Raw genomic sequence first — 24,901 nt, forward strand, 5'->3', positions numbered from 1 at the left:
ACACTCTGGTGAACACAGGAGATGGAGGCTAAAGCACACAGAATGAAAGCAAAAAAGCTTACTGAGCTGGTAGAGGCGGTAGAGGGGGAGCAAGACAACATGTGATTGTAAGTAAGAGTTTATACTACACCTATCTTTTTATTTGAATGCATGCCATGTATCACCAGTTAAATCAGATTGTCTTGATCTTCTTTATCATAGCTGTAAAGTTAATTGGTTACTTGATTGCAGGATTTTGTTGTAGAACATGACGACATGTATTTGGCTGTATATTCATGTGGGTAGCACACAGGAAGGTGCAGCCTGTGGTAGCCCATGTATTAACTTTTATGACACATGAAATGAACACAAACTAATATTCAACACCTAACAAACCATTGACTGATCTTAAAGGATAAGGCTGACTATGTTCTGTATTTTCCTATCAACAAATCCCAAAAGTGTTAGCCGGTCTCTCGATACTCTCTGAAGTCCTCTGTTTTAGACACGGTCAGCAGAAAAATGAACTTTAACAGTTTGGGACAACAATGAAGCACTGTGGAATAAGTTACATCAGTCTTTAACTACACAGACAATACTTGTTCTAATTCATTCTTGGTTTTGATCTAGATTTGTTGACAGTAAGAAAAACATATAATATCGCCAGACTTTTAACAAGCTTAATGTATGACACACTGAAGAGTAGAAACTCTTCCAAGATCCAAAACGTTCTCTTGTGTTCTTTGAATCCATAGCTCTCTGTCAACAGGGGAATTCAATACAATTCAATTCACTCATTTAATCAGGGAAATCCACTCAATACTGCTGTCCTGCAGTCATGAGTGCAACAAAATAAAATTGTATGAGATTCAACCATCCAATCCACTATTTGTGGGTTAAAACGCCAATGTTTAAAAAAAAAAAAGAAAAGTTGCACAAATACTGCAACATCCAATGCTATGGGTCAATCACATTCCTTGATGTTTGTACAGGTGTTTTCTGCTGCCCCCTTGTGGTCATCAACTGGAGCTACATTAAGCTACCAGAGAAACACTGAAATACTGGGGAGAATTTGCTTTCAAAATAAAAGCATAGACTTTGTAATTGGAAAAAAATAGTTTATTACACGTATGGTGTTGTGGACTCTAGTCTTTAGTATGACTAATATATAAGTCCATAAGCAGTAGTTCACAATTTCTACAAGATAAAATGGCCTTGACTCGATACATGTTTTTAGAGGGGATTTATTTTGAAAGTCCTGAGCGGAAGCTCTCGTTCTCGTTATCACTAACGTGATGAAGCTAACGCCACTAGCACGGCTAGCGTCATCAGAGATTAACCAGAGTAACAACAGAGGAGACGGGGACCGGTGAGGACTCAAGACAAGTCGGCGATTAGCGTTAATTTAGAGACACTTCGACGACAAAAATCTACGTTTCTTGGCAACTGCTATTCAGCTAACGTCAGCTAACTTTTGCGAGGTGAGAATTGTGGCGTGGATTCAGCGTTAACCCGGTGCTTGGCCTATTCATGTTATCTGGATGCATTTGTTCTCTTAATTAAATCCACAGTGAAATGTTTTTGTTGTTGACATACCAGGCCACATGTAGCCTTCAATTGAATCTCATAACCCACAAATGGTACTGTTTTTATCCCAGCGAGTAACCACTAAACGTATCTTGTAAATAAACCAAACTTTATGGTTTAGTTTGTGTTGCAGAGACGATCATAGTTATCATTTATATCATGCATACATTTCTCAACTGAGGATATAACGGAATTGTACCCCAAACCGGACAGTTTTTAGCTAATGTTTCAATACAATTCACTTACAATGTTGATAAAAATGATCGTGTAATGTTTTCAGTTGATTTAATGGTGTTAAACTGAAGTTAAACTTCGTACCTTTCAAACGAAATATTGTTGTAATTATTACAGTTAGCTTTGCCTTTACCAGAGTCGTTAAAACGATGCTAACACGGGTGAATTAGCCGTGCACTGCTCGTGGCCTAATCCGTACAGATTTCTATCCTCGTTGTAAACACTGGCTGCTGCTGGTTTTTCGGGGATATTCGCTTGTTCCAGGGTCGCAAAAATGACCATCAATGCTGTCAACACATCCGGGACCGTAGTTCTGTCCTTCACAATAAGATATCACGCTTCAACAACTCCAAATGATGCAATAAAAGCTCCTTAATTTCCGTTTGAGCGTATACCACCACCTGCTGGATGTTTTGTTAAACTCTTCTCATGTCAATCACTGGCAAAACACCAGCTGATGTCTGGAATTTAACAATTATGTACACATATTGTATATAACAATTATTATCATAACACACAGTGCAGAGTAAGAGTTATATTACAACTAAAAACATGAGTATTCATGATTAAAAAGCTACATTGTTAAAGTGAAAGACAAATAACTTGTGCAAATGATTGAAAAGTTCTGTGCAAACATTTATTGAAAAACAAACCAATCAAAAATTAAATTAAAAATCAGGACACACATGGCATTTGAAATAATCGTCTTCATCATCCAGCTCCTCGTCCCAGCCCACACACATGGTGTGATACCATGTGTGGCAGCTGTCACACTGGACCCACGACACCAATCCCTCCGAGCTCTCTGGAGGGTCAGGTTCCTGGCACCGGCCGCACTCCCAAACTGTCTGCTCCATCTCTTCAGGAGTGTGACCTATTAAAAAATTACTTTGAATTAAAGACAATGATCAGATTTTCATGGGTTGGCATACAATGCAAGTTAACATGAAGTACCGGTGGATGTCGTAGGTCCAGCAGACGAGGAGCTGGATGAAGGTCGGGTCTCTGCAGGTTGGGAGGCTGTATAAATAACAGAAAAAGCATAACCATGCTTTGTTTACTCTTCATCATGGCTAATGTCACCATCGTGTTATAATATTGTGGTTTTTTTTAGATTATTTAAAGGATTTACAGTGGAAGGGAGAGGAAGGAGTTTGGGACCCATAGAGGCCACGTCCCGCAGCCGATGTTGAAGGCTCTGAAATAATAATCATATTTTATTATTACAACTCTAAAATACATACTTATAATAATGTTTATGCGTAACAATAGTTAATAAATTCTGATTTATACGTGAATTCAAATGCAAAATAGGGATGCGCTGACCAGGAGACGGGGGAAGGTGGCGGTGTTCCTCAGCAGGCAGGCTCAGTGGTGATGTGCTGCTGGCAGGCAGCTGGGGACCGTGGGAGGCACAAGAGGGGGCAGAGCGGGATGAGGGACCGGCGATGGAAAGTCCGGAGCTGGTGGCTGTAGTAGCCCCGAGGGACACTGGTCTTCTGCGGCTGGGGCGAGAGCCGCCAGACAGGGTAGAGGAAGTGGCTGCCGGGCCGGTGTCTCCGGCCCGCTGCTGCTCTCTGTCTCTTCTGGCCAGAGCTTGGGCCTCCCGTCTTGCAGCACGGTCCTCTGCCTCCACGATGACGTCGGACATCTCCTGAGCTGTCAGTAACCTGGCCTTGGTGATGTTCCTCCTGACCTTGCCGGTGTTGCGGTTGTAGTTTATTTCGGCCAGGAGGTGGGCCAGGTCTACTGTTATCCGGCCTGATGTTACCAGGGGATGGGTCATGTAGGGATTGGGAGGAGGGGCAGGTGGGGGTTGGTTCTGGGGATTGGGGATAGGGGCTGGAGAAAGGGGATGCTGGGAGGGGAGGGCAACATCAGGCGCAGCCCAGGAAGATGCCGATGAGGTTGGCGGAGGTGGTGAGGAGGCCCCGCGCCGCGGCCCGGACGGCATGACCCGTGACCAGTCGATAGCCATTGGGTCCAGAGGGTAGAGGCCACACCTCCTGAACCCAGCCACCACCAGTCTCCGATCCTTCACCCTCTGGTAGGAGTCTCTTAGGACCCTTGAAAACTCCTTCTTAGAAACCAAGAAGGAGTGGCTCACTGCCGACAGATCTCCTGTAACACCAGAGAAATCTGCCTTCAAGGGTCCGAAGAAACTCATATCCAGAGGTTGAAGGATGTGAGACGTATGTGGTGGCAGGCACAAGAGAATGACCCCCTCCCTCTGTGCCGCCCGGACCAGCTCTGGATCCAGGTGGGATTGATGTCCGTCCATGATGAGCAGCAGCGGGCACTCCTGCACGGCGAACTTCAGGAAATGCCCGACAAACCACTTCCTAAACAGCTCACTGTCAATGTACCCTGCTGGCGACTTCCCGTAGAGGGCATCGGGAACCCCTTCCTTGTTATAGGGGCCCCCAGGATATCCCCCCTTGTAGATGATGAATGGGGGGGACATCCTCCCCAGCCGCGTTGAGGCAGGCCAGGACGGTGATGTGGTCTCTGGTTCCCTGGGCCTGCCTGTAAGCATGTTTAGTCCCCCGGGGCACGATGACCTTCCTTCTTGTAGAGTCCAGGTGAAACCCCGTCTCGTCGCAGTTGTATATCTGACGAGGTTTCTCCCTCAACCCGTGCTCCTCCAGGGTGGTGGTGAGGAGCCCGAAATACTCCTCAATTGGCCCCCTCTTGGCGCAGGATGCCCTCCCACGGTCAATGATGTCTGGGGTCCGGGCAGTAAGGCGATGGTGTTGCCGCTCCCGGAAGTTTATCCACCACGTCTGGCCAAGCACGGTTCTTTGTGCGTCCCGGTGGCGGAGGTTATAGATGGCCAGAGCGTGGGCCAGGACCTGAGGCTTCGTCAGTGGAAACCCGTGACTGGCAGAATACAAACAGTACTCCACCAGGGAATCCTCATCTTCAGGGGTGAGGAGTGTCCTCTGACCATAGACACAGTCAGAGGACACCCTTCCACTGACTCGGTCACTCAGGCTGGACTTAGGGACCCCAAACTGCTGGGCTGCCTGCCGTAGAGAAAGCCTGCCTGCTTTCACCTCCAGTAGGGCCTGTGTCATGGCCTCCTGGGTCCACTTCCTCGTCTTCCTCTCCCTCTTCCTGACTTGCCGCATGTTTGGCATCTGCAAATACACATTTACAGTAAGAAATTAAATACAAAATTTGTTTTAAAGCCACAGTACATGTCTCAATGAATTGAATAGTTTTATAAATTACCATGTATAGACTCATGCATATTTAACACATGCATAGACATACATATATTTACCTTAAACCATTGTAGATTTACAATTTCTATATCCAACAGCTAATTATTTTTTGTTCTATAAACACCTAACATTAGTGAGACGATGAATGCCAAAAAGAAATCACGATAAAATGCGTTTTCTTCATACGTCACACCTGTTACAACGGATGGCTTAGCAAAAAATAACTGTGTAAAGTCTTCTGTCACAGTATATGTAACTTAATGTTATGTCATCCAAATATTTTTGAAATGTAATAAAAAACAATTGAGATTTGTTAATGAAAAAAATGATCAGACTGGAATATCTTTGGCAAATCCAGCTAATAAAATACCTCACAAATGTACTTCAAGGAAAAACTGGTAATTGGTTTGCAACGATGCCAAAAATGGCCTAATTCAAGAGATATTACCGACGTTAACAATATAGAAAAATACTTGATGTCTCAAAGTATAAATCATATTGGTAATGCATAAAAAGGTGATGGAACAAGGTAACTATCTTTACATGTGTTTGTTTTTACGTTGTGGTGGTGGACAAAATGGGACGTATCTTCTTGGCTCACATTGGTGGGACTCGCCTCTTCTCTTGTGCAAACTGTGACACCATTCTGACCAACCGAGCTGAGCTGATCTCCACGCGCTTCACTGGGGCCACCGGGCGAGCTTTGCTGTTCAACAAGGTACCTGCACATCACCTCCGTCACTTGGATCGTGGACAACAGTAGTGTTGCACTTCTTAGTTTGATGGTGAAATGATAAAGGATCACCACTGTAGTTTAACACGTTAGGACTGTGATATAAGTTAATAGCTCAGTTAATATTAACAGTGTGTTATCTATATAATGACCAGTTCCTCATTAAGTTCGGAGGAGAGTAAGATGGTATGACTGGACAATTAGTCAATTAATTGATGAAGAAAATTTCTGAGCAAAATGCCAAACATGTGATGGTTCCAGCTTCTCAAATGTGAGGATTTCAAGCTCATCACTGTTTTATCATTCTAAATTTAATATATTTGGGTTTGGGTGTTGGTCAGAAACTATAGCAATTAACTGTCACAGGGACTGATATCTGGCTGCTGCTCTCCAGGTTGTGAATCTGCAGCACAGCGAGGTGCAAGACAGAGTCATGCTAACAGGAAGACACATGGTGAGGGACGTCACCTGCAAGAATTGCAACAGCAAGCTGGGCTGGACGTACGAGTTCGCCAACGAGGAAAGCCAGCGCTATAAGGAGGGCCGTGTCATTCTGGAGAGGGCGCTGGTGAGGGAGAGCGAAGGCCTCGAGCATGTTCCCTCTGACAACTCCTGAGTTCACTTTTGGTGCAGTTAAAATGCTCAATCAGTGCACCCTGCATCTTTTCCCTCCAGCAGCAGGGCATGGATTTGATGGACACTGTCATTTGTGAGTAGAGCTACACCAAAACAATATCCCAGTGTCTTTGTGGGAAGTTTAAACAACAAGTTGTGGATATTTTCCCATGATTTTTAACATCTAAGAATATCTTCTATGATGGGTAATACCATTGCTTCTCAACCTGCAGTTTCAATGTGTTCCCAACATGCTGTGTTGTGGTATTTTGGCTGCAGTCAGAGGGAGAAGATTTGCTCCTCCTGCCCTGAAGAAGGTCAGAGAGATTGTGATGTAGAACATGAACTATGTTCTTAACAGAAAATCTTGTCACTTAGCAGAATGCTGCAATATATTTCTTGTGTTCAGTGACACTGTCAGAAGTCCTTTATTTTAATTAGCTGTATCTCTAAAAACGTTCATAATTGTGATTATATTGTTATCCATTTATGACCTGTAGAGTTCATATATCCCCACTTTCTTTTATGTTATATAAAAGATGATAGAGTCAAACCAGTTTTTTACAGTGATGGAAAATTGCATTTCAATACACTCGCTGCAAACCTGATTTCTTGCATATATAAAATATCTGGTAGCAATTATTACTTGTTTTCATTGTCAAAAATAAATACAGTCAAAAATATATTCATCGAATCTGTGTTTTCTTACATGCCTGTCGAAATGCGGATTTTAATATTGTCCTGCCTGAACTAAAACAAGAGCACTTTGGGGAATTCATTGTTTTACGTATCCGTAACAGTAGATACCTGTAAAGACATTACATTGAATATGTTTGAGGGTAACATTAACAGTTTGGTTTTCCCTGTAATGTAACGTAAAGAGCATCAATGGTACTGAGTGACCGCAGAGGACACTTAACTTGCAGACTTTTCGGGGTACAGAAAACAAACGCACTCTTCTTAAAGTGGACTCGCGCTGTTTTCTGGGTAAAGTGGGCTATGGCCACTAGGCAGGAAAAACCGAAGCAGCCGGGTACATAAACATTGCTGTGTAGCCGGTCCAGCAAATATCGTCATTCCAGACTGGCTACGTGTCGGTTTTGATGCGATGTAAAGTGAGCTGGCAGATCGACTTCCTTTCCCTTTCCTCTGGGACGGACACAGATCACAGAAAATATGGCTGTCGGTGAGTTTTTACGATTTAATACAAGCTAGCTATGATAGCTTAATGCTACCCCTTAGTGGACCAACGGTAACACTAAGACACTGAGCTAAATGCTAGTACTAGTTATGTGCCGCTTATAGTTCTCCGTTAACGGAAGCGATAACACTCGTTGTGACTTGTGTCACGGGAATGGCTGTTAGCTACATTAAAATAACATCGTAACGACATGTTCACTCCGTCCCTCCACAGAAAATGTGAGCGTGGTCTTCAAGGTGTACTGCCTGACAGTGATGACACTGGTGGCGGCTACATACATAGTGACACTGCGGTACACGAGGACCATCTCAACAGATCTGTACTTCTCCACAACTGCAGTGTGCATCGCTGAGGTCGTTAAATTAATACTGAGTCTGGGGATGCTGTCAAAGTAAGTGTTAGTAACTGTAACATGGTCAGTTACACCTTTCACCACAGGAGTATACTTAAAAAAATACATGGGGAAAAAAGTGTTTCTACAATTCCCAAGAGGATACAATAATTATGAATAAGAAACCTAGCAAACTTTGTTTGTGTAGCACCATTCATACACATACATTCAGCACACTCTAAAGTACTTTACCGGTGACTGGAGTTAATAGTAAGATAGTTGTAGTCTACTGCACATTTAAAGCAGCCTCACTGCATGTATTTGTCAACTTTGGCCGAACAATGAAACTGTCAGAGGTTCTGAGCTGCCTTCCTGGTCACTTCCTGGTCAGCATATCAGACACTGTTAAGTCCACTCTGCTTAAACATAGATTATAGAAGCAAATTCAAGAAAAATTATTTAAAGTGGAATTGGTGTCTATTTAAATGGATCATCTAAAGTATTTACGATCTTCATGAGTGTGTTTTGTGCCCGTTCTTCTAGAGAAACAGGAAGCCCCACCAGACTGAAGAATGCTTTAGTGGAACATATATTCTGCAGCCCCAAAGAACTGCTGAAGCTGAGCGTGCCCTCTCTAGTGTATGCAATTCAGAACAACATGGCCTTTGTTGCCTTGAGTAACCTTGATGCAGCGGTTTATCAGGTATGACCTGAAGATTGTTAGGTTCTAATGAATGCACTCGTAATAAAAGGCCTGGGTGTTCATTGTTGGTGAATCTAATGTGTCTGTGCTGCACCCACTAAACAATGTAGAAATAACTGGTATGACTCGTTCTGTCAAATACACAGCAAGGCATGTACACAGCAAGAATCAAGCTTTCGATTCATCTGTGGATGGTTTCATGCAATACAGTTCGTACTGTAGTTTAATCAAAATCATATCTTAACAACAATGGGTGTTCTCAGGAAATGTGGCTCCGCCCGCTCGGCAGCTTCTTGACTGGTGTCGAACGAGTGCCGCTTGCTTGCCACTGGCTGCATATTTGACCAAGTGTCACTTAGTTAGCAGTTAGTCTAATCAAATACAATCTTGTATATTCATTATTGACTCATTTGTTTATGAATAGCTCGTTTAGGTCTTCCAAATGTAAAATAAATATGGTAATGAAGTCTATTACACATTTCCAGATCCTATGGTAACATCTTTAAACTTCTCTACTTGTTCAACCAATAGTCTAAAAACCAAAGACGTTCTAATTAAAACTGAAAAAAGCAGCAAATCCTGACTTTAAAAAAAAAATGAACAAATTAAATATTTGGCATTTTTGCTTGATGAATGACTCAACCAACTGATCAGTTAGCAGAATTACTGTTTATTAAACTAAACTTCCAATCTAGAAACATTGATCTCTTAAATGCGTGACGTTCATGGTGAAAGGAGTGTAGCAGTGGTTATTCTCAGCAGTTCCCATAATATCCACAGTATGTGTGTCCACCTAACTTTTATGAATAGGTTTTTAAAAAACCAATAGTTGTCAGAGCTAACTTGTGTTTCTTTTGTGTAGGTGACCTATCAGCTGAAGATCCCGTGCACAGCCTTGTGCACAGTCTTCATGCTGAACCGCTCTCTTGGCCGGATGCAGTGGTTCTCTGTCTTCATGCTCTGCGTGGGCGTAACACTCGTCCAATGGAAGCCTGGAGAGTCCACTAAGGTTCAGGTGGGGGTGGCATATATTTAAATTTAAATGTTATAAACATCCCGACTATCCACTTAAATATATGTCCTGTGACTCACACTATCGTGGATAAAATTGCAAATGGTATTACCGGGTAACAGCCTCTGGTGGCTCATGCCATGTCTTTTTTTTTTTTTGTCTTCCAGGTTGAGCAAAATCCTTTGTTTGGGTTCATCGCCATCGCTATTGCTGTCCTTTGTTCAGGGTTTGCAGGTAATTTTGGCAAAGGATTCAGTGAAAATGACTGATGGTGGATCCACCTTTCTGTCAAATATTGGTTTAGCTGCCAAAAACAAATGCCCGACCAGCCAAGTCAACGGATGATGTTTTTTCTCATTGAGTTGCTTGAAGTGAATTATTTTATATTGGTATTGCTGATCTGTCATGTTTTTAACGTTATTTGAGATACCTGGCGCAAAATATTCGTGCACTAACAGTGTTGTGTCTACTTTCTGATTAAGGTGTGTACTTTGAGAAGGTGTTGAAGAGCTCAGACACGTCTCTGTGGGTGAGAAACATCCAGATGTACCTGTCCGGTATTGTGGTCACACTGTTTGGCGTTTACATAAACGATGGTGAGAAGATCCAGGAGAAAGGTTTCTTCTTCGGTTACACGCACTTGGTGTGCTTTGTAGTATGTAAGTACGACTAAACCTGAGGATGGTTTCTTTTTTTAAATTTCACTTATCTTCACAGTATTTTAGCTGACACTGCTCTTTGTGCTTCCAGTCTTGGCCAGTGTGGGTGGTCTCTACACGTCGGTGGTCGTGAAGTACACAGACAACATCATGAAAGGCTTCTCTGCTGCAGCCGCCATCGTTCTCTCAACAGTGGCGTCTGTCGTCATGTTCGGACTAAAGATAAGTACGTTTCTCAAGACCACATTGCTGGTATGCTGAGTCATTCTGGCTCATCGGCTGAGGCGTGGTGTTTATGGCTTATGATTTTCAAATTAAATAAATGCCTCATTTTGCTGTTCTTTCCCTATTGCGCAGCGATCCCATTTGCCTCTGGAGCACTCCTGGTGTGTGTTTCCATCTACTTATATGGCATTCCGAAGCAAGACGCATTAAAGCTGAGCCCGAAAGACAAAGACGAGGAATCCAAACAGAGACTGATCACTGTGTGAGCCGCCGACCTCCGAGAGTCTCTCTCTCGCTGGTGGACCTGGTCTGTGTTATAAAGAGCTCCTGCTCTTGGGAGCCAAATGAACACTCGGTTGAGTCGTCAGTGTTCAGGTCACCACATAAACGACAGCTTTTGATCCACAAGCAATCTTTCAGTTGATACGAAGAAAAAAAAAAATAACCATGTTTGATCTTAAACTGGCCTTTATAGCTAGCCGTTTAAAGTTCGTAAATGTTTTGAAGCAATCAGTGAAGTCTTGTAATTAACTTTCGGCCATGCGGGAGCAATAAGCAGTAACAGGACTTTGTTACTCTTATTTGAATGCCTCCATATATATCACAACTTGTTATCATGTAGGTTTTTTTTGGGGGGGTAATTAATGTTTTACACTGTGCAATGTTAGTCTTATGTCCATATCATATAGTGCTGATTCTGGAGAACGAAATACTGCATATGTGATTATAAGTTTATAACATCGTCTCTTTAGTGTCTTGCATTCTGTTTTGAAAGTCACTTTGAAAGCCTTCATTGAAACCTAATGGAAAAAGCAACGGTAACTATTTTTGCTCAACACGAGCCGTTAACATGTACGACATTGTTCCTCAAGCTGGACTCGGCTAACCATGGATGCTATTTATATCTAGTTACTTACCTGGGACTGCCATATGTATAGGAGTCGAGTTTCATCCCTTTGTGTTCGACTCGTCTCCAGCTGTCAACTGACGAGCAACTGGCTTTGATGAAGGTGTGTGTGTGAGTGGAAACTACCCGAGACAATAGAAGGAAAAGAAAACGCTCCTGTGAATTGAGGACGATGGTATTTTATTTTGAAAATGTAAAAGGCATGTATTTATAGTAAAGATGAACTAAAGCAGTTAAAATAACTGATGTAATACAGTTGAGTTTCACATTTTATCAACTGGTGTGATGCCCAGGATCCGCATCCCATTGGCCAGGACAGAGCAGGCCCCGCTGAACAGTCGTAACCTTGCCTGTTGACATAAGAACGCTTCATTTTGTTAAATATAGGTTTACTTTTTGCAATTAAGAGCATTCATTTGTTTATCACTGAGTTTAGCTGAACCAGGATGGAGTTTACTGTCTGTGTTCGGGCTTTTTCCTCATTAATGCATTTAACAGGCAGATCTTTCTGTGACATGATGCAGATGATTAATCAGGATCTCAAAAAGTGCTATTTTCAAATTGCAAGACGAGCAATGGTAATATTAGCAATGTCTTGTACTGTAAAAACATAACCTGCGACCATCTGTAAATATAAATGTTTCCTGCAAATTTATATAGCTGCAGAAAATAAACATACAAAACTACATTTGTTTTGACTATTCAGTGAGAATGTCTTGCTTTAATACTACGCAGACCACCAAGACATTAGTTTAATACAATAGTCAATTTGAGTCAGAAATATTTGTGTCGTAATAACGCAAACGTAACCTGTGACTAGACATGTTTAATTCATTGCAGAAGCTGATCGGGGCAACCAATGTGCTTATTTTTTTATATTTATTACGATTTACTGACTGAATAATATTGCATGACTGTGCATTTATAAAGAAAAAACCCACAGATATGTATGTTCTCTTCCTACCTGTGCAACATCCTGAGAGCTTCCTTTCACCGGCAGCTCTCTGTGTGCTGCGGCGATCAGGTGGCTGCAAGAGATTGAAGAGGAATATCAATACACCCGTGTACACAAAAAGCACTGTGGCTACACGGACGGTACGGAGCAGTTGAACGTTGAGCAGCAAAAGCTCCTGGCACACCCTCCAGACTAAACATCCTTCTTACCAGAGCTTCAATAAAAAGTTGACGAGGTGTTTGGGCTGCAGATCCTGGGCCGACTGGTACAACACTTCATCATAGCTACACAGAGTACATCGTTTTATTAGATATGGAGCAAATATTGATAAAACACTGACATACTGTGACATCAGTGTCATTGTTTGACGATATGCAGAAGACTTGGGGGATAAAAAGTGGTTTGCTTACCGAAGGAGGTGCTGCAGTATCGTGATACTCGTCTGCTCAAGCAGGAGGGATGGATCAAATATAACTGCCTCGACACCTTCATTCCTCTGTATTAAACTGCAGCAACACCATGATAAACACGTGAATGAGCCAATGTCATACAAATGATGTACATTTATAGATAAATATGTTGTAATGCTTTTTTTAATCCTTGACACAGACTAAATCCCTAAGAGTGACTGTAAAGCTAAAATACCTAAACTTTCATTATTTTCAGCAGGCGGTGAACACAGACCTGCGGAGTCGAGCATGCGTGTACTGGAGGAGAACTCCCGTGTCTCCCTGAGCCTGCAGCATCCTGTCCCAGTCAAACTTATAGTCTGACTGCAGCGCACCTCTGAAGTCCTGAAACAGAGTCAATGGAAAATAGAATCTCTCTACTCGCATTGTGCCGATAAGGAAATGAAAGAGTTGAATATGTGACTTGATCGTAGAGGTAAGGTTTAGAACTAACAACTCACCTGCACGATCAGCGCACTGATTCCCACTTTCTCTGCTGTGTCCTCTGGGTTATCCACTTCCTTTGTTGCTGTGGGAAAAAGCAAATACAGGCTCCTTGTTCTCACATTGGCGGGTTTTCTTAGCATTTGTCATTTTAAAGAGATTGAGAGACATGTGCGTCCCTTGTGACAGCCGCAGTAGTTTAGTCTTGTTACTCAATATTCTGGCTGAAGGAGTTTCTCATGTACTATAATCAAAACAATCCCACTATAATGGAAACAAATGTCCTAAATTACACTGTGGTTGAGACAACTGGGAGCATCCACGTTGAGCCGGACTGAACTCTACATGTAATATTAACAAATCTTTTTTTGCAGTTAGTGTACGTGAAGTCAACATACTTGTAAAGGAACAGGAAATTATCCTCAATTACATCAAACTAACTTTAGGATAACAATACAAAAATGTAACTGTTGTATCACCACCATCCACGAAGCCCACTGACAGAGAGACACTGTAAAATGCACCACATGTGCAGCAAATGTCTGCTATTAAACACCACAATGGTAGTACTGCAAAAAACAGTTGTATGAGCAATTACTTGAAGTGTCAGCTGCATGTGAAATACGAGGACACGTGGAAATATACCTTTGGCAGAGAGCTGTACGGTGAGGCAGGTCTTACTTTTTGACTGGTTCATGTTGTGGAGCATCCTGGCCTGAGCTTCGTCCAGCACGTCCTCCAGAAACACCACCTCACCCCTCCGGGTGTTCATACCCAGCACCAGGCCAAAGGGCACATGCTCACACCTGCAGCCCGTGGTGGAATATGCATTACTTCACTACAAACAAGCAGTACTATACTCTCAAGTAAAGATCCTGCGTTAAAAATGCAGAAGTATCATCAGCAAAATGTTTTTTTTTTAAATCATATTTTATAACTTTATTATACATTCTGATAGAAAATGTTCAACTTTAACCGTCAGATGGTAGAAGTGGAGTAAAAAGTATAATATTGTAGTGAAATGTAATGGAGCAGAGGTATAAGGTGGGATAAAAAGTAGACTAATGACTCAAGTTATGCAAAAACATTTCACATGGGACAAAAGGCATCTTCGAAGACCAATGTTTGTAATAAACAGATGTCTGTGGTGGGTGGGGTGCCGATTACGTAAAGTGTTGAGAAATCCAACTTGATCGACATCAACAACTGTCAGTTTCCCTGTTATTCCAGGTGAGACCACTTTCACGATTCAAACCCCATTTTAAACATAATGTGCCTTTCCATCAGTGTGAAAAGTTTTAAAAACCATTTCACAAAACCATTCTTTGAGCCAATTAACAACTAGCATGAGCTAACATCAGCTAGCATCTTCCATAACCTGCTCTGTGTCATGTGTAGTTGTGTTGAGGTGTGTTACTGGTGTGTTCAGTTTTTCTGCTCCACATATCTGGAACAAAGTCCCAGAAAGCTGCAGGTCTGCTGAGACCCTCAGCTCATTTAAATCAAGATTGAAGACTTTTCTGTTTGCTGCTGCCGTTAATTGAACCACATTCAATTCATATATTAATCAATTTCCTGCATTTCTGCATTTTACGACTGTTTTTTAATGTTTTAATGAATGTTCTTAATTGTTTTTAAATCTCCTTTTCTTTTGCCTTATGTTTTGATGCTTTTAATGGTTTCATGTGAAGCACTTTGAATTACCTTGTTGTTGAAATGTGCCATACAAATAAACTTGCCTTGCCTTACTGTTTACCTGTCAGCCCAAGAATGTCCCATAGAGAGCAGGATGTGGAACAACTGGTGGAAGTGATTCGCTTGACTTTTATCCGTCTTAAAAAGAAAAACAAACACAGCTGCAGCAAACTGAGAAATATGCATCCATAAAGGTTCAAGGAAACAACAGTAGTAGTAACAAGTGGCTCTGCTTATAAACAGAGAACCAGGCGTACAGGACACACTAATCAATGATTGTCAGACTAAATATCCAAACATCCATTTTGTATTGTTGCGTTTAGCATGTTTTTCACATTTGTTTCTGCTGCCAACAAAGAAGATAAAAATGACAATATTAGGGGAAAAGGCAGCACAAAAAGAAATGTAAAATGCCCCCTCTTTTTTGGCCCAAGTCTTCATCAGAGCATAATGGATATCCTACTTGGTCATCGTAACACCATTGAAATAAATGAGTGGGGCTCCGACTAACAATTATTTTCATCATTATTCATTTGCCAATTATTTTATTCAAATCGATCAGTTCCTTTATCTATAAAGTGACCAGAAAATGGTGAAAAACGACCATCACAGTTAAAAAAATAATAATGACTGCAATTAAATTCTATTAGTACTGTACATCATGTTGTAGATACATTTGCCTTGTAAAGTTATTCCTAACTGTTCCATCATGTCTTTAAAAAGGACAGTGATTTAACAATGTAAAGGTAGAGAGACAGTGTATCAGTTTCCTTACCACATAAATCATCTCATCAAAATGGTACTTGTCTTGCCGGTCAATCGCTGCAGCAAGATCTCTTCAATGCAGAAAGTGGAAAATAAGACATTATTGCCACTTTCTTATGCATTGTTCATCTGATAACTCAGCTTTGATCTGTCATTTTAACTAAATTGACCATTTGTACTAGTGCTGACCTGGTGATGTAGAGAGTTGTGCCGTCACTGCGGAGCACCGTGCAGACGCTGCTCATGTCTCCAGTAGAGGAGAGATCCACGACGCCGGTTCCTTTCCTGTAAACACAAGTCCTGGTAACCTCAGGCTTGGTCATTAATTTAACCATATTATTTTTTTTTTAATATATATATATATATATATATATATATATATATATATATATATATATATATATATATATATATATAAATATATATATATCAATGATTACTACAATGAAAGAGCTTTCATTTAATTATTGTTACACATGAAAAACTATACAAAAGGAAATCACAGGTATTAGAAATGACTGAAATCTGTCTCCACCTTGTCTAATAGATGCTAATAATATTAATTAAGTAGTATTTGAAGTATATGACAGATGCTGCGTTTCGTTGTCTCAGAGTGACGGTTGAGTTGATTCTAATCGAATCTAAAGATATGTACTGAGCCGTTACAGGGTAAAAATAAACCGGTGCTCTCTGGTGGACAAACTGAGTAATGAAGAATGTTTCTGAACTTCCTGGAACACACGTTCCAATGAGGATATTTCTGAGATAAGATGAAATCAGCTTCCAACTCAAGTTATAATTTCACCATCTAAAAGCATCCGGAACAGCAAATATCCATGTTTCAAAATAAATACATCTGCCAAAACTTTCAACACCCTACACATACAAAACCAGTGACAGCCAACTGAGCATGACTCATTAAAGCTAGGAGCGGTCATGTATTCTAGAAACACCTTTGCGTCTGTGGCTGTCGTAGGGGTTGTAATAAGCCACCCGATCATTTGATCTATTTTACTTAAAGAGTGTGTTGTGCCAGCTACTGATTGAATGCCATCACACACAGTCACATACTCTGAGGTTTTCAACAGGCCTTGACTGTGAAGCTGCTGCACCACCTCCTGGGCTTGATGGTGGTGAAAGGACTCCCCGGAGTAAATATCAAAGTGGACCCCGAACCGCTGGAAAGATTCAAAAACCAATGTCAAATCTTACAGTTGATTATATTCATTCTTCTGATATTTTCTTGAGTTTACATTTCAAAGTTTCGGTTTTTGTGACTGTGGTGTCGGTTGGTGATGCTTGTTATTCCAGCTAGTCGTACCTTGTAAACATGTTGATACTCGTCCACTGTGATCTCTCTGAACTGTTGCCATAGGGACAGGGCCTCGCTCTCATGCTGTTCCAGCTGTCTAAAGAAGTCTCTGGCAGCCTGCATCATATCCTCATTGTGCTCTGCCTCCTTGTTCACTTGAACATAGACCTGCAAGGCAAAAACAACAAACACACATACTCATTTAACATGTCTCTTTGATGAAGGATGTGTGTGTCTTCATCCGAACATGCAAAGTCACCTCAAACAAATGCTGTAAGGGATTCTGTTTCAGCTTCTCCTGACATCCAAATTTACTAAACCCAGCTCCCAGCAGACCTGAAGTCAAAGATGCAAAACAGTTTTGTCAATAAAATTCACTCAAAGAGAAGCATGTATGACCCCAGAGGACACCTGTTGAATATGTTGCACATTATTTACTCACCAAACTGCATACCCCAGTCTCCGAGGTAGTTCATTCGAATAACGTCGTTTCCAAGACACTGCTTTAGGTTAGCGATAAAGTTACCTGGAGATGGAGACATTTTATTTTTTGAACTTCACTACTCTCTGGTGGGTAAAATACAATTTCAAAACATATTTCTTTGGCAATTCTATACACTTCTATTTCTTGTCATTTCAGATATATCTGCAATTAACTGTTATCTAGTTCACAGTACAACTCACTTGCATATTAATCTTCATCACTATTCTGGTTTTAGTTACTGAACAAATCAAATTGAATCCAAAACTCACCAATAATTGTGGATCTTAAGTGTCCAGCATGGAATTTTTTGGCTATATTTGGAGAGCTGCAACATAAAAACTCATTCGTTCTGACTGACGGGGCAATATACAAGTGAAGACGTTGCATGTACTGAAGGAAGATATACAAACACTGACATACCTGTACTCAACTAATGTTGTTCCTCTCTTGAGAGTGTTGAAAAGTTCACTATTTAACGCAAACTTCTCATCCTCGTCCTTTCCAAACGGCTCCAACATTTTCTAAACCAGAGGGAGTCAATCGGATTATAATCACAACAGAAGCAGACAGGACGACCGTCTTCACCAGCGCGGAAAAGAAAATATACAAACCTGGACAAGAAGTTTGCGATCCACTTTAAAGTTGATCACTCCACGCCCAGCAGATATGTTCTCCACCACACTGTCCTGCTGCAACTGAAAGATACAGAGGAGATTTTAAGGAAGATAAAAGCCCTTTTGTTTTCAATTAGTTCAGGATTATATCAAGCAGAATAGACTTAGAGTGCATCTACAAACATGAAGTAGGAACTATTCAGTTAACTTTATGATTTTGGTTCCAGGTGAAAGAGCAAGGAACACTTTACATTACACGTTTCAAACACACGTTACGTTATGAGACACAACACTTCATTTGTTGCTTCTTTGCCTTGGCACCAAACAAACCTTTGTCCTCATCCACTTGTATGTCTTCTATTTATAGCATAATGAAATGCAGGCTATTTGTGAGTGTGGTGTCAAAAACAAGTTGTATCCTTGACCCATGCTTCCTCCAAGATGAATCTTACCCGAGAGGCCAAGCCTTCAGTCTGCAGCTGTATGTCACCACTGGATGGTAAAATCCCTCTGATCCGTAATGTGCTGATTGATAGTTTGAAGTCAGCAGTCTGCCTGAGGAGAACACGTTCAGGGAGCTTTAACACACATACATAGAGCAGATGACTTAGTCTCATTCTTGCACATCAGAGGATTAATGGAGTTAGTTAAACGAACTTAACTGTTTCTTAAAAACTGGAACTGCTGACAGAGCTGGTATGAAGGCATCCTCAGACTGCTGCAGCGTGCGACCCAGCTACACACGAGACACACGAAGAGGTATAACATTTAAATAAATAGCATGTGATGAGTTTATAGAGCATATGCAAGGATCAACAGACAGTCTTGCAATCCTCTTTGTTTTTACTTGCTCCAGGGTCAAGGCATGCTGCTAAGTTAGCATTAGCATACAGTGTAATCGTGCTGCTTCGTTACCTTTGCTGCTATTGTTCTTCTGAAGAAACAAGCCATGTTTGTTAAACGTGAAAAAACAATATAATCATAAACGTGTTGCAAAATGTGTGTGATCCATTCACATTGACATATCTTCTTTACTTCCGCCTTAGCGACACTACTTCCTTTGAGCTCGTCCAATCACAGGCTTCGTGCGCTAACAGAATGGGTTCGTTTGATTATATTCTCCGTTGCTCCCGACGGTGAATATCGCCTATTCGGTCGCTTAATTTCGGTTTCATACCGAAATGTTGTCTTATAACATTACAATTCATGACTAAATAAGTTACCGTAAAAGTTTAAGTCTGAAAAGCATCCTTGTAATGATTTATTAGGGGTTTAACAACTCAAACTCAGTTTAATTCATCAAGACTGTTGGGTGAGGATTGCTGCAATTTGGCGTAAAAATAAAGTTGTATCCTGTTCATCATTAATGCAATTTTGAGCAGAGTGCTTTTTATACTTTTCAAAGACTTCTAGCTTCCACCTCCTGTTTAAGAAGATACTTTCTCTTGTAGGTCGTGTCAAAAGTTTAGCTCCTAAATTTTCAAATAAAACCAAATGCTTGAAACTGAAACAACCAATCCCTCCCCGTTATTGGAGTAACACTCGTTTCCCCCATCAGCTCATACTCCAAAAGCCCACCTATTGTCAGCGGAGCTACTTTAAATTGTTTTTATTCCTAAAAAAATGTAAGATTTCCAATCATTGAACACTTCAGGCTAATTTGTAGTTACAATTCTCTACAGAACAAATAATTGACCGGAGTGTCAACTTATTCTATGTAACAGGGACAGTTTGTGTAATGAGACTTAGTTTTTTGGACATTTAAGATAAAGACAAACAGAATTCAGAACAGTATGGTGGAAGCATGTAGAAAACAGTAAGCTTGTACGATTAGTCTGATCCTTTCTTACAGTCATGAATAGAACAACTAAGACAAGGCCAAATACTTGTGTAAACACTTTATTTACTTTTCTTGAATCAAAGCCCCTTTATACCTACAGCAAATAAAATCAAGAAATATTGGTACAATAAACAAAAGTCACGCAAAAAAATACAGTGTATACAAATGTAATAACAGTAATTGCCAGTACAGTTTAAAAACAATGCTGAAAAAGCCAAGATATCTGTTCCTGGAGCCCAGTCTAAAGGCGGTCTTGGTTTATCCACTCGTCAATGTTCAATCCCTTTTTCCAAATGTACATACAGAGAAGCTGCACAACTAACATCCTCTCTGTGAAATAACAAAATTTAACAAAAGAAATCAAAAAGGCCAAGTGTGTGGTGGCAGTCAGCCTTTTACGAAGGCATCAGAACAAAGCCAAATAAATATGATTAAGAGGCAGTTAAGAGGCCACTGGTAGAGTCGCAGAGAGTCCTTAAACAAGTTGGCAGCAGGTAGCCCTCCTAACTCTGGTAGACACAGCAAATGTGGATACCACAACCTGAGTCCACATGGAGGCGATATGGCATAGCTAGGAGAAAAGTCCAACCAGGCCGAGTCCCTGGAGTAGCCTGCAGAAAATTGCATTCCTCGATATCAGACGCCGACACTCAGGAAACATCTGTGGAGGACAAATAAGACAAAAGAATGAGGACGCTTCAATATTAGAACATTTCATATCATATCAGGAGAGAGCTCAGCACTGTGACTTGCGAGTGTACGCTATTGAAAACGCAGCATTCTTTACAGCACGAAGCAGAAATGACTGTTTCATTAATAGAGTCAAGTCGTCCCCCCAGCACGATTACATTCGGCTGTACCCCTACTGTTAATTATGAAGCTAAGCCACGACTTTGACAGCAAGATAGCATCTGCTGTGCAAAATGTAAACACTTGCAGTGACTGACTCATGAGTCTTGTGTAACAGCTGATGTAGACAGAAGAACAGCTGGACCAAACTTTGCTTTCAGGAATCAATGTTTAACAAATGTCCAGTTTTTACAAATTTGGAATCGGCTTCCAAGTCCGAACCAGCAATTTAAAAACACCCAACTCTATTCCTAAATGGGCAGAGGCAAATTTCATAGAGACCCATTAATGAGCTACAAGCGTGATTTTAAAATAATAAATATACTCACAGCTGGCCGGCTGCTCGCCGAACCTTCGCATCAGTTGATCATGGGTGAACTTGACAAACGCATCATATTGCTCTGTTGGAAGAATAAACATTCATTGGCACACGGTATGGATTAATCTCTCCTGATAGTTTTCTATCCCTTTAAATAATAATAACAATAATAATAATAGCCATACCTGCAAGCTTTGTAGTCAGTATCTCATCGTACTCCTCACGGATTTTGTCCTCTCGCTCTTTCAGCAGTCTTTCACAAATCATCCCGACCTGTCTGAGGGAAAATAAAGGCTGCTCTTTTCTGGTGGGAGATGAGGCACCGGAGGACGTCCCTGTTAGGAGAGTTAAGATCATACAATGTATACTAGACACATGCCATTTAACACAGTAACAACACTGCAACTTGCTATAGACGGTACACACAAATTGTCCAATTATAATGCCAAGCAGGTACGGCAACATAGTTATGCTCCTCATTAATCTGCCCGGTGGAGCATTGGTCCATTTGACTTTTCCCACAGAGGGAGGTTGTTAAAAAGTGAAAGGATAAGGGGCTTTCCATCGCTACTATTTTCACTCTGAGTTGTTGAAGGACAAGGGATTTCCCATGATTGTTGGCAAATCAAAAGTAAAACATCCTAACTTGTTGACGCCAAAGAGGATGGATGGGTTAGTCATGAGTAACTGGGTGTGCCAAATCAAATTACCCTCCGGGAGAACATTGCTACGAAGAAGGCATGTAACCATGTGCATTATTCAGCTAACAGCATAAATGTTGTCATCATAACCAGGAACTAAACCAACCAGATCTTGATAAACTTATGTTCAAGCTGATCAGTAAAATGATTGGCGTATAATCGATGCATTTGTGAAAACTGATCAATAGCCTCATACAGATGGTAGCTACCTGGTAGGGCGGGTCCACTGTGAGCATTCTGCAGGTCCAGAGGACAGCAGCTGTCCGCCTGCTGGAACGCACTGCTGTCCAGGTGTCGCCGTTTCTGCAGCCGCTTATACTCCTGTTTGATGTTGTGTAAAATTTCCTCTGAAAACAGGAAGAAAAAACATTTGCGGCATTATATAAAGAGGCATCTTTGCACAGAGGGGCTTCAATTGTGTGGACACAAAGCCGCTGCGGAATGCACACACCTTTGATACCTTCACGTGGCCTTGCTGATATATTGAGGCACAGCATGACTTTAGTCATTTTAGGAGACGTTGTAAATCATTCTCCACATCAGTGTGCATCATCTGTTAATTACTCACAATCATCACAAACCTTAAGTTTACCTGCTATTACCAAACATGCTAATGGGGGATGCTAACTTTGTTCAGTGTCCAATGAATCCTGGTTTTAACATACTGAATTTAGATACCATTTGAAATATGAAAATGTAGGTTGAAATGTTTACCTGTGGTGAGTCTGGACGACACTTCCCCGAAAGGAGAGGGCTCCATTCGCAAATATTTCTGTGGCGAAGAGACTGGAGACGCGATCGGGGCGCATCTCCTTCTTTTGGGTGAAGCCTGGCTCATTAGTGGATCGAAGTCCATAGTCCTTTTCAGGGTAGCCCCACAAGCCATCACGCTGAGTTGTGTGTAAAACAAACTAAGACAGAAAGGCTAAAATCCCTTGTTATCTGTTGCTAACCTGGGCCCCGATCTGTGCCGCTAGCGTTAGCTCGGTCAAACGGCAGAAGCGATTCCGGTCAGCCGATAAATTCGCACTATTTTCGTCTCTTGTTGCCTTCTGCTGATAAATCTCATACAGATTACGTTACCAGATATATTTTAAGATGATCTGGGTAGAATATTCTACAGTAAACGTTCAATACTATCGGATGATTGCAGATTTAGCAGGACTTGTACCGAGTTGCACCCATAAACGGCTCAGAATACTTTACCTTGTTCCGACCGAATTCATCGGGTGTGCGCAAGCGCAAATAAATGGCTTACACTGGTACTTGTAGTTTTTGTTCCCTATCAGGTCCATTGTTTTACAAACTTAAATACTACATTTCCCGAAGACGTTGAAATTGTCCTTTTTTTCAAATGTGTCGTTTGCTCAGAAACCCCCCAAACCACGTCAGACTTTCAGTTTCACTTAAAACGTTTAAATAAAAGCAGTAAAGGCATTTGTAAAGGCGTTCAAAAAACTTTATTTATTCCTTACGGTTTAGAAAATACTCTATCACACTATATGAGCATTCAAATGTACACAGCATTACTTAATATGAGGATTTAAGGATTAAAATAAACCTACAAAGAAGAAGAAGTATGTGTAGATATTTAATGTTATTCCTCAGAAGTATTTATTAGTACAGATCAAACATTAAATGTGAACCCATGGTCTTGAACGAAGAGCAAATTTCTGTTTCAGAAGAAATAATAATAATGCTGCCTCAGAATGAAAACATTTGAAATAAAAAATAAAAAAAGTAAAATTAGCCAACGAATTGTCTGTGGATCAGGATAGAATGAATTAAGTTTTACAAAAGATAAATATTTCTGCAGGGGGGTATGATTTAGTATGATGAATAAGTATTGATCAAAAGAAATGACTTGTCCTAATAGTATCCTGGTGGTAGCCTAATGCACTTGGACTTTTCAAACTGACTCTGGCTGCAAAACTCCCTGTCTGGCTTGTACATTTGAATTTGAAACAACACCCCTTCCCTTGCACTCACACGGCCAAAAGTTTGAGACATTTCCCTTCTATCATTACCACTTCCTCAACCACCCTTATACACAAACATATTGGAACTGTACAAAATGGATGTGCGGTATTTCAACACTTGTTCTGCAGCCAAAAAGGCATAACATTTGATATCTATTATAATATAGGTCTTTACTAAACTTTACTTTTTGTGTCATTATTTGGCACAGTCAAGCTGTAAAGTTTACAGTGGACAATATGAACAATATGACAATATATGATATGAACTCTTAATTTAAGTAATGGTATTATACGCCATTGAAGACTGCAGCTTGGTCCTAGGACTGCAACAAAATATTACTTTCATTGTCAATTAATCTGACATCTGTTCTCTCAGTTATTTGTTTGGTAGATAAAGAAAAGATCGTATTGAGACTTTCGCACATGGTAGAGTAAACCCGCCTCATGGCTTTTTTGCAGATTGGAGTATTTGGTAAATAAATGAACAAAATCCTTTTTGACATCTGTGTGAACATATGTTGTAATTTCCCTATTCCCTCTGAGCCAAGAGATGAAAATGGCAGAGCAGATGTTGGTGTCAGAGGATGCTGTGGTAGCTCTTCTTTTGCAATTTGTCAATACTGCGGTTACAAGAAGTAACAACAGTTATTCGACTTTCCTGGGGAAAGGCTGGCGCTATTGGCAATGACAAATCTTCCAGAAGGGGGCACTGAAACATCACTGATGCCTTCAGCTTGCTGTCGGTCCAAGGCTTGGCTTCCTCTCAGTCTGTTCCTCTTGAATCAGGGATTGTTGGATGAACTAAGCGACATTTGCTGCAACCTCCTATTTCCCACCATCAAATACCCAATCAAATAACTACAAGCAAAATGACAACCAGTTGCAACTTTATTCAAACGTTTGAAAACAGCAACACTAAATACACTTGACTGACTGTTTTTTTTAAGTCATAGATTCCTCGCTATGCCACCACTGTACAGAAGCCACTTGACAGTTGACATTTTGATCTTCAATGCTCAATAATACAAGAGGCAGCAAAGCACACTGATAAACAGCGGTCTGGATAACTGTACACCAAGATA

The 24,901-nt window shown here is 41.0% G+C and overlaps 6 protein-coding genes across 7 annotated transcripts in view; 3 read left to right on the forward strand and 3 right to left on the reverse strand.

The window, feature by feature from the left end:
* Positions 1 to 24,901, forward strand: part of ptprk (protein tyrosine phosphatase receptor type K) — a 301,307-nt gene that overhangs the window by 239,844 nt on the left and 36,562 nt on the right. The gene's annotated exons all lie outside the window — the stretch shown is intronic.
* LOC306793230 (protein yippee-like 5) lies at positions 1,297 to 7,049 on the forward strand. 2 transcript variants are annotated; one of them, XM_079290744.1, is made up of 3 exons: positions 1,297 to 1,459; positions 5,593 to 5,745; positions 6,155 to 7,049. In XM_079290744.1, exons 2-3 carry the CDS (start codon positions 5,605 to 5,607, stop codon positions 6,374 to 6,376), a joined length of 363 nt encoding a protein of 120 aa, XP_079146870.1. In that variant the 5' UTR covers positions 1,297 to 1,459; positions 5,593 to 5,604; the 3' UTR covers positions 6,377 to 7,049. The 2 variants fall into 2 exon arrangements, with proteins under 2 accessions (XP_079146870.1, XP_079146869.1); XM_079290743.1 differs by lacking the exon at positions 1,297 to 1,459 and having other exon boundaries at positions 5,166 to 5,745.
* LOC306793519 (uncharacterized protein) lies at positions 2,039 to 5,115 on the reverse strand. The gene is made up of 5 exons (XM_079291163.1): positions 5,087 to 5,115; positions 4,296 to 4,940; positions 3,127 to 4,237; positions 2,933 to 2,998; positions 2,039 to 2,820 (listed from the first exon to the last, which is right to left on the reverse strand). The coding sequence occupies exons 2-5, from the start codon at positions 4,938 to 4,940 to the stop codon at positions 2,741 to 2,743; spliced, it is 1,902 nt and encodes a 633-aa protein (XP_079147289.1). The 5' UTR covers positions 5,087 to 5,115; the 3' UTR covers positions 2,039 to 2,740.
* Positions 7,390 to 11,251, forward strand: slc35a1 (solute carrier family 35 member A1). The gene is made up of 8 exons (XM_079291039.1): positions 7,390 to 7,561; positions 7,790 to 7,967; positions 8,451 to 8,610; positions 9,473 to 9,625; positions 9,790 to 9,856; positions 10,105 to 10,281; positions 10,373 to 10,507; positions 10,639 to 11,251. Exons 1-8 carry the CDS (start codon positions 7,552 to 7,554, stop codon positions 10,770 to 10,772), a joined length of 1,014 nt encoding a protein of 337 aa, XP_079147165.1. The 5' UTR covers positions 7,390 to 7,551; the 3' UTR covers positions 10,773 to 11,251.
* rars2 (arginyl-tRNA synthetase 2, mitochondrial) lies at positions 11,402 to 19,177 on the reverse strand. Its single transcript, XM_079290571.1, has 20 exons — positions 19,047 to 19,177; positions 18,794 to 18,867; positions 18,584 to 18,686; positions 18,129 to 18,212; positions 17,938 to 18,038; positions 17,787 to 17,842; positions 17,476 to 17,559; positions 17,293 to 17,369; positions 17,043 to 17,201; positions 16,793 to 16,899; positions 15,911 to 16,006; positions 15,732 to 15,792; positions 15,018 to 15,094; positions 13,943 to 14,067; positions 13,279 to 13,346; positions 13,053 to 13,162; positions 12,779 to 12,874; positions 12,578 to 12,652; positions 12,378 to 12,441; positions 11,402 to 11,763 (listed from the first exon to the last, which is right to left on the reverse strand). The coding sequence occupies exons 1-20, from the start codon at positions 19,080 to 19,082 to the stop codon at positions 11,677 to 11,679; spliced, it is 1,740 nt and encodes a 579-aa protein (XP_079146697.1). The 5' UTR covers positions 19,083 to 19,177; the 3' UTR covers positions 11,402 to 11,676.
* Positions 20,018 to 23,051, reverse strand: akirin2 (akirin 2). The gene is made up of 5 exons (XM_079290828.1): positions 22,555 to 23,051; positions 22,050 to 22,187; positions 21,325 to 21,474; positions 21,150 to 21,221; positions 20,018 to 20,632 (listed from the first exon to the last, which is right to left on the reverse strand). Exons 1-5 carry the CDS (start codon positions 22,724 to 22,726, stop codon positions 20,622 to 20,624), a joined length of 543 nt encoding a protein of 180 aa, XP_079146954.1. The 5' UTR covers positions 22,727 to 23,051; the 3' UTR covers positions 20,018 to 20,621.

Source organism: Melanostigma gelatinosum, assembly GCF_949748355.1.
Source record: "Melanostigma gelatinosum genome assembly, chromosome: 19".
Lineage (NCBI taxonomy): Eukaryota > Metazoa > Chordata > Actinopteri > Perciformes > Zoarcidae > Melanostigma > Melanostigma gelatinosum.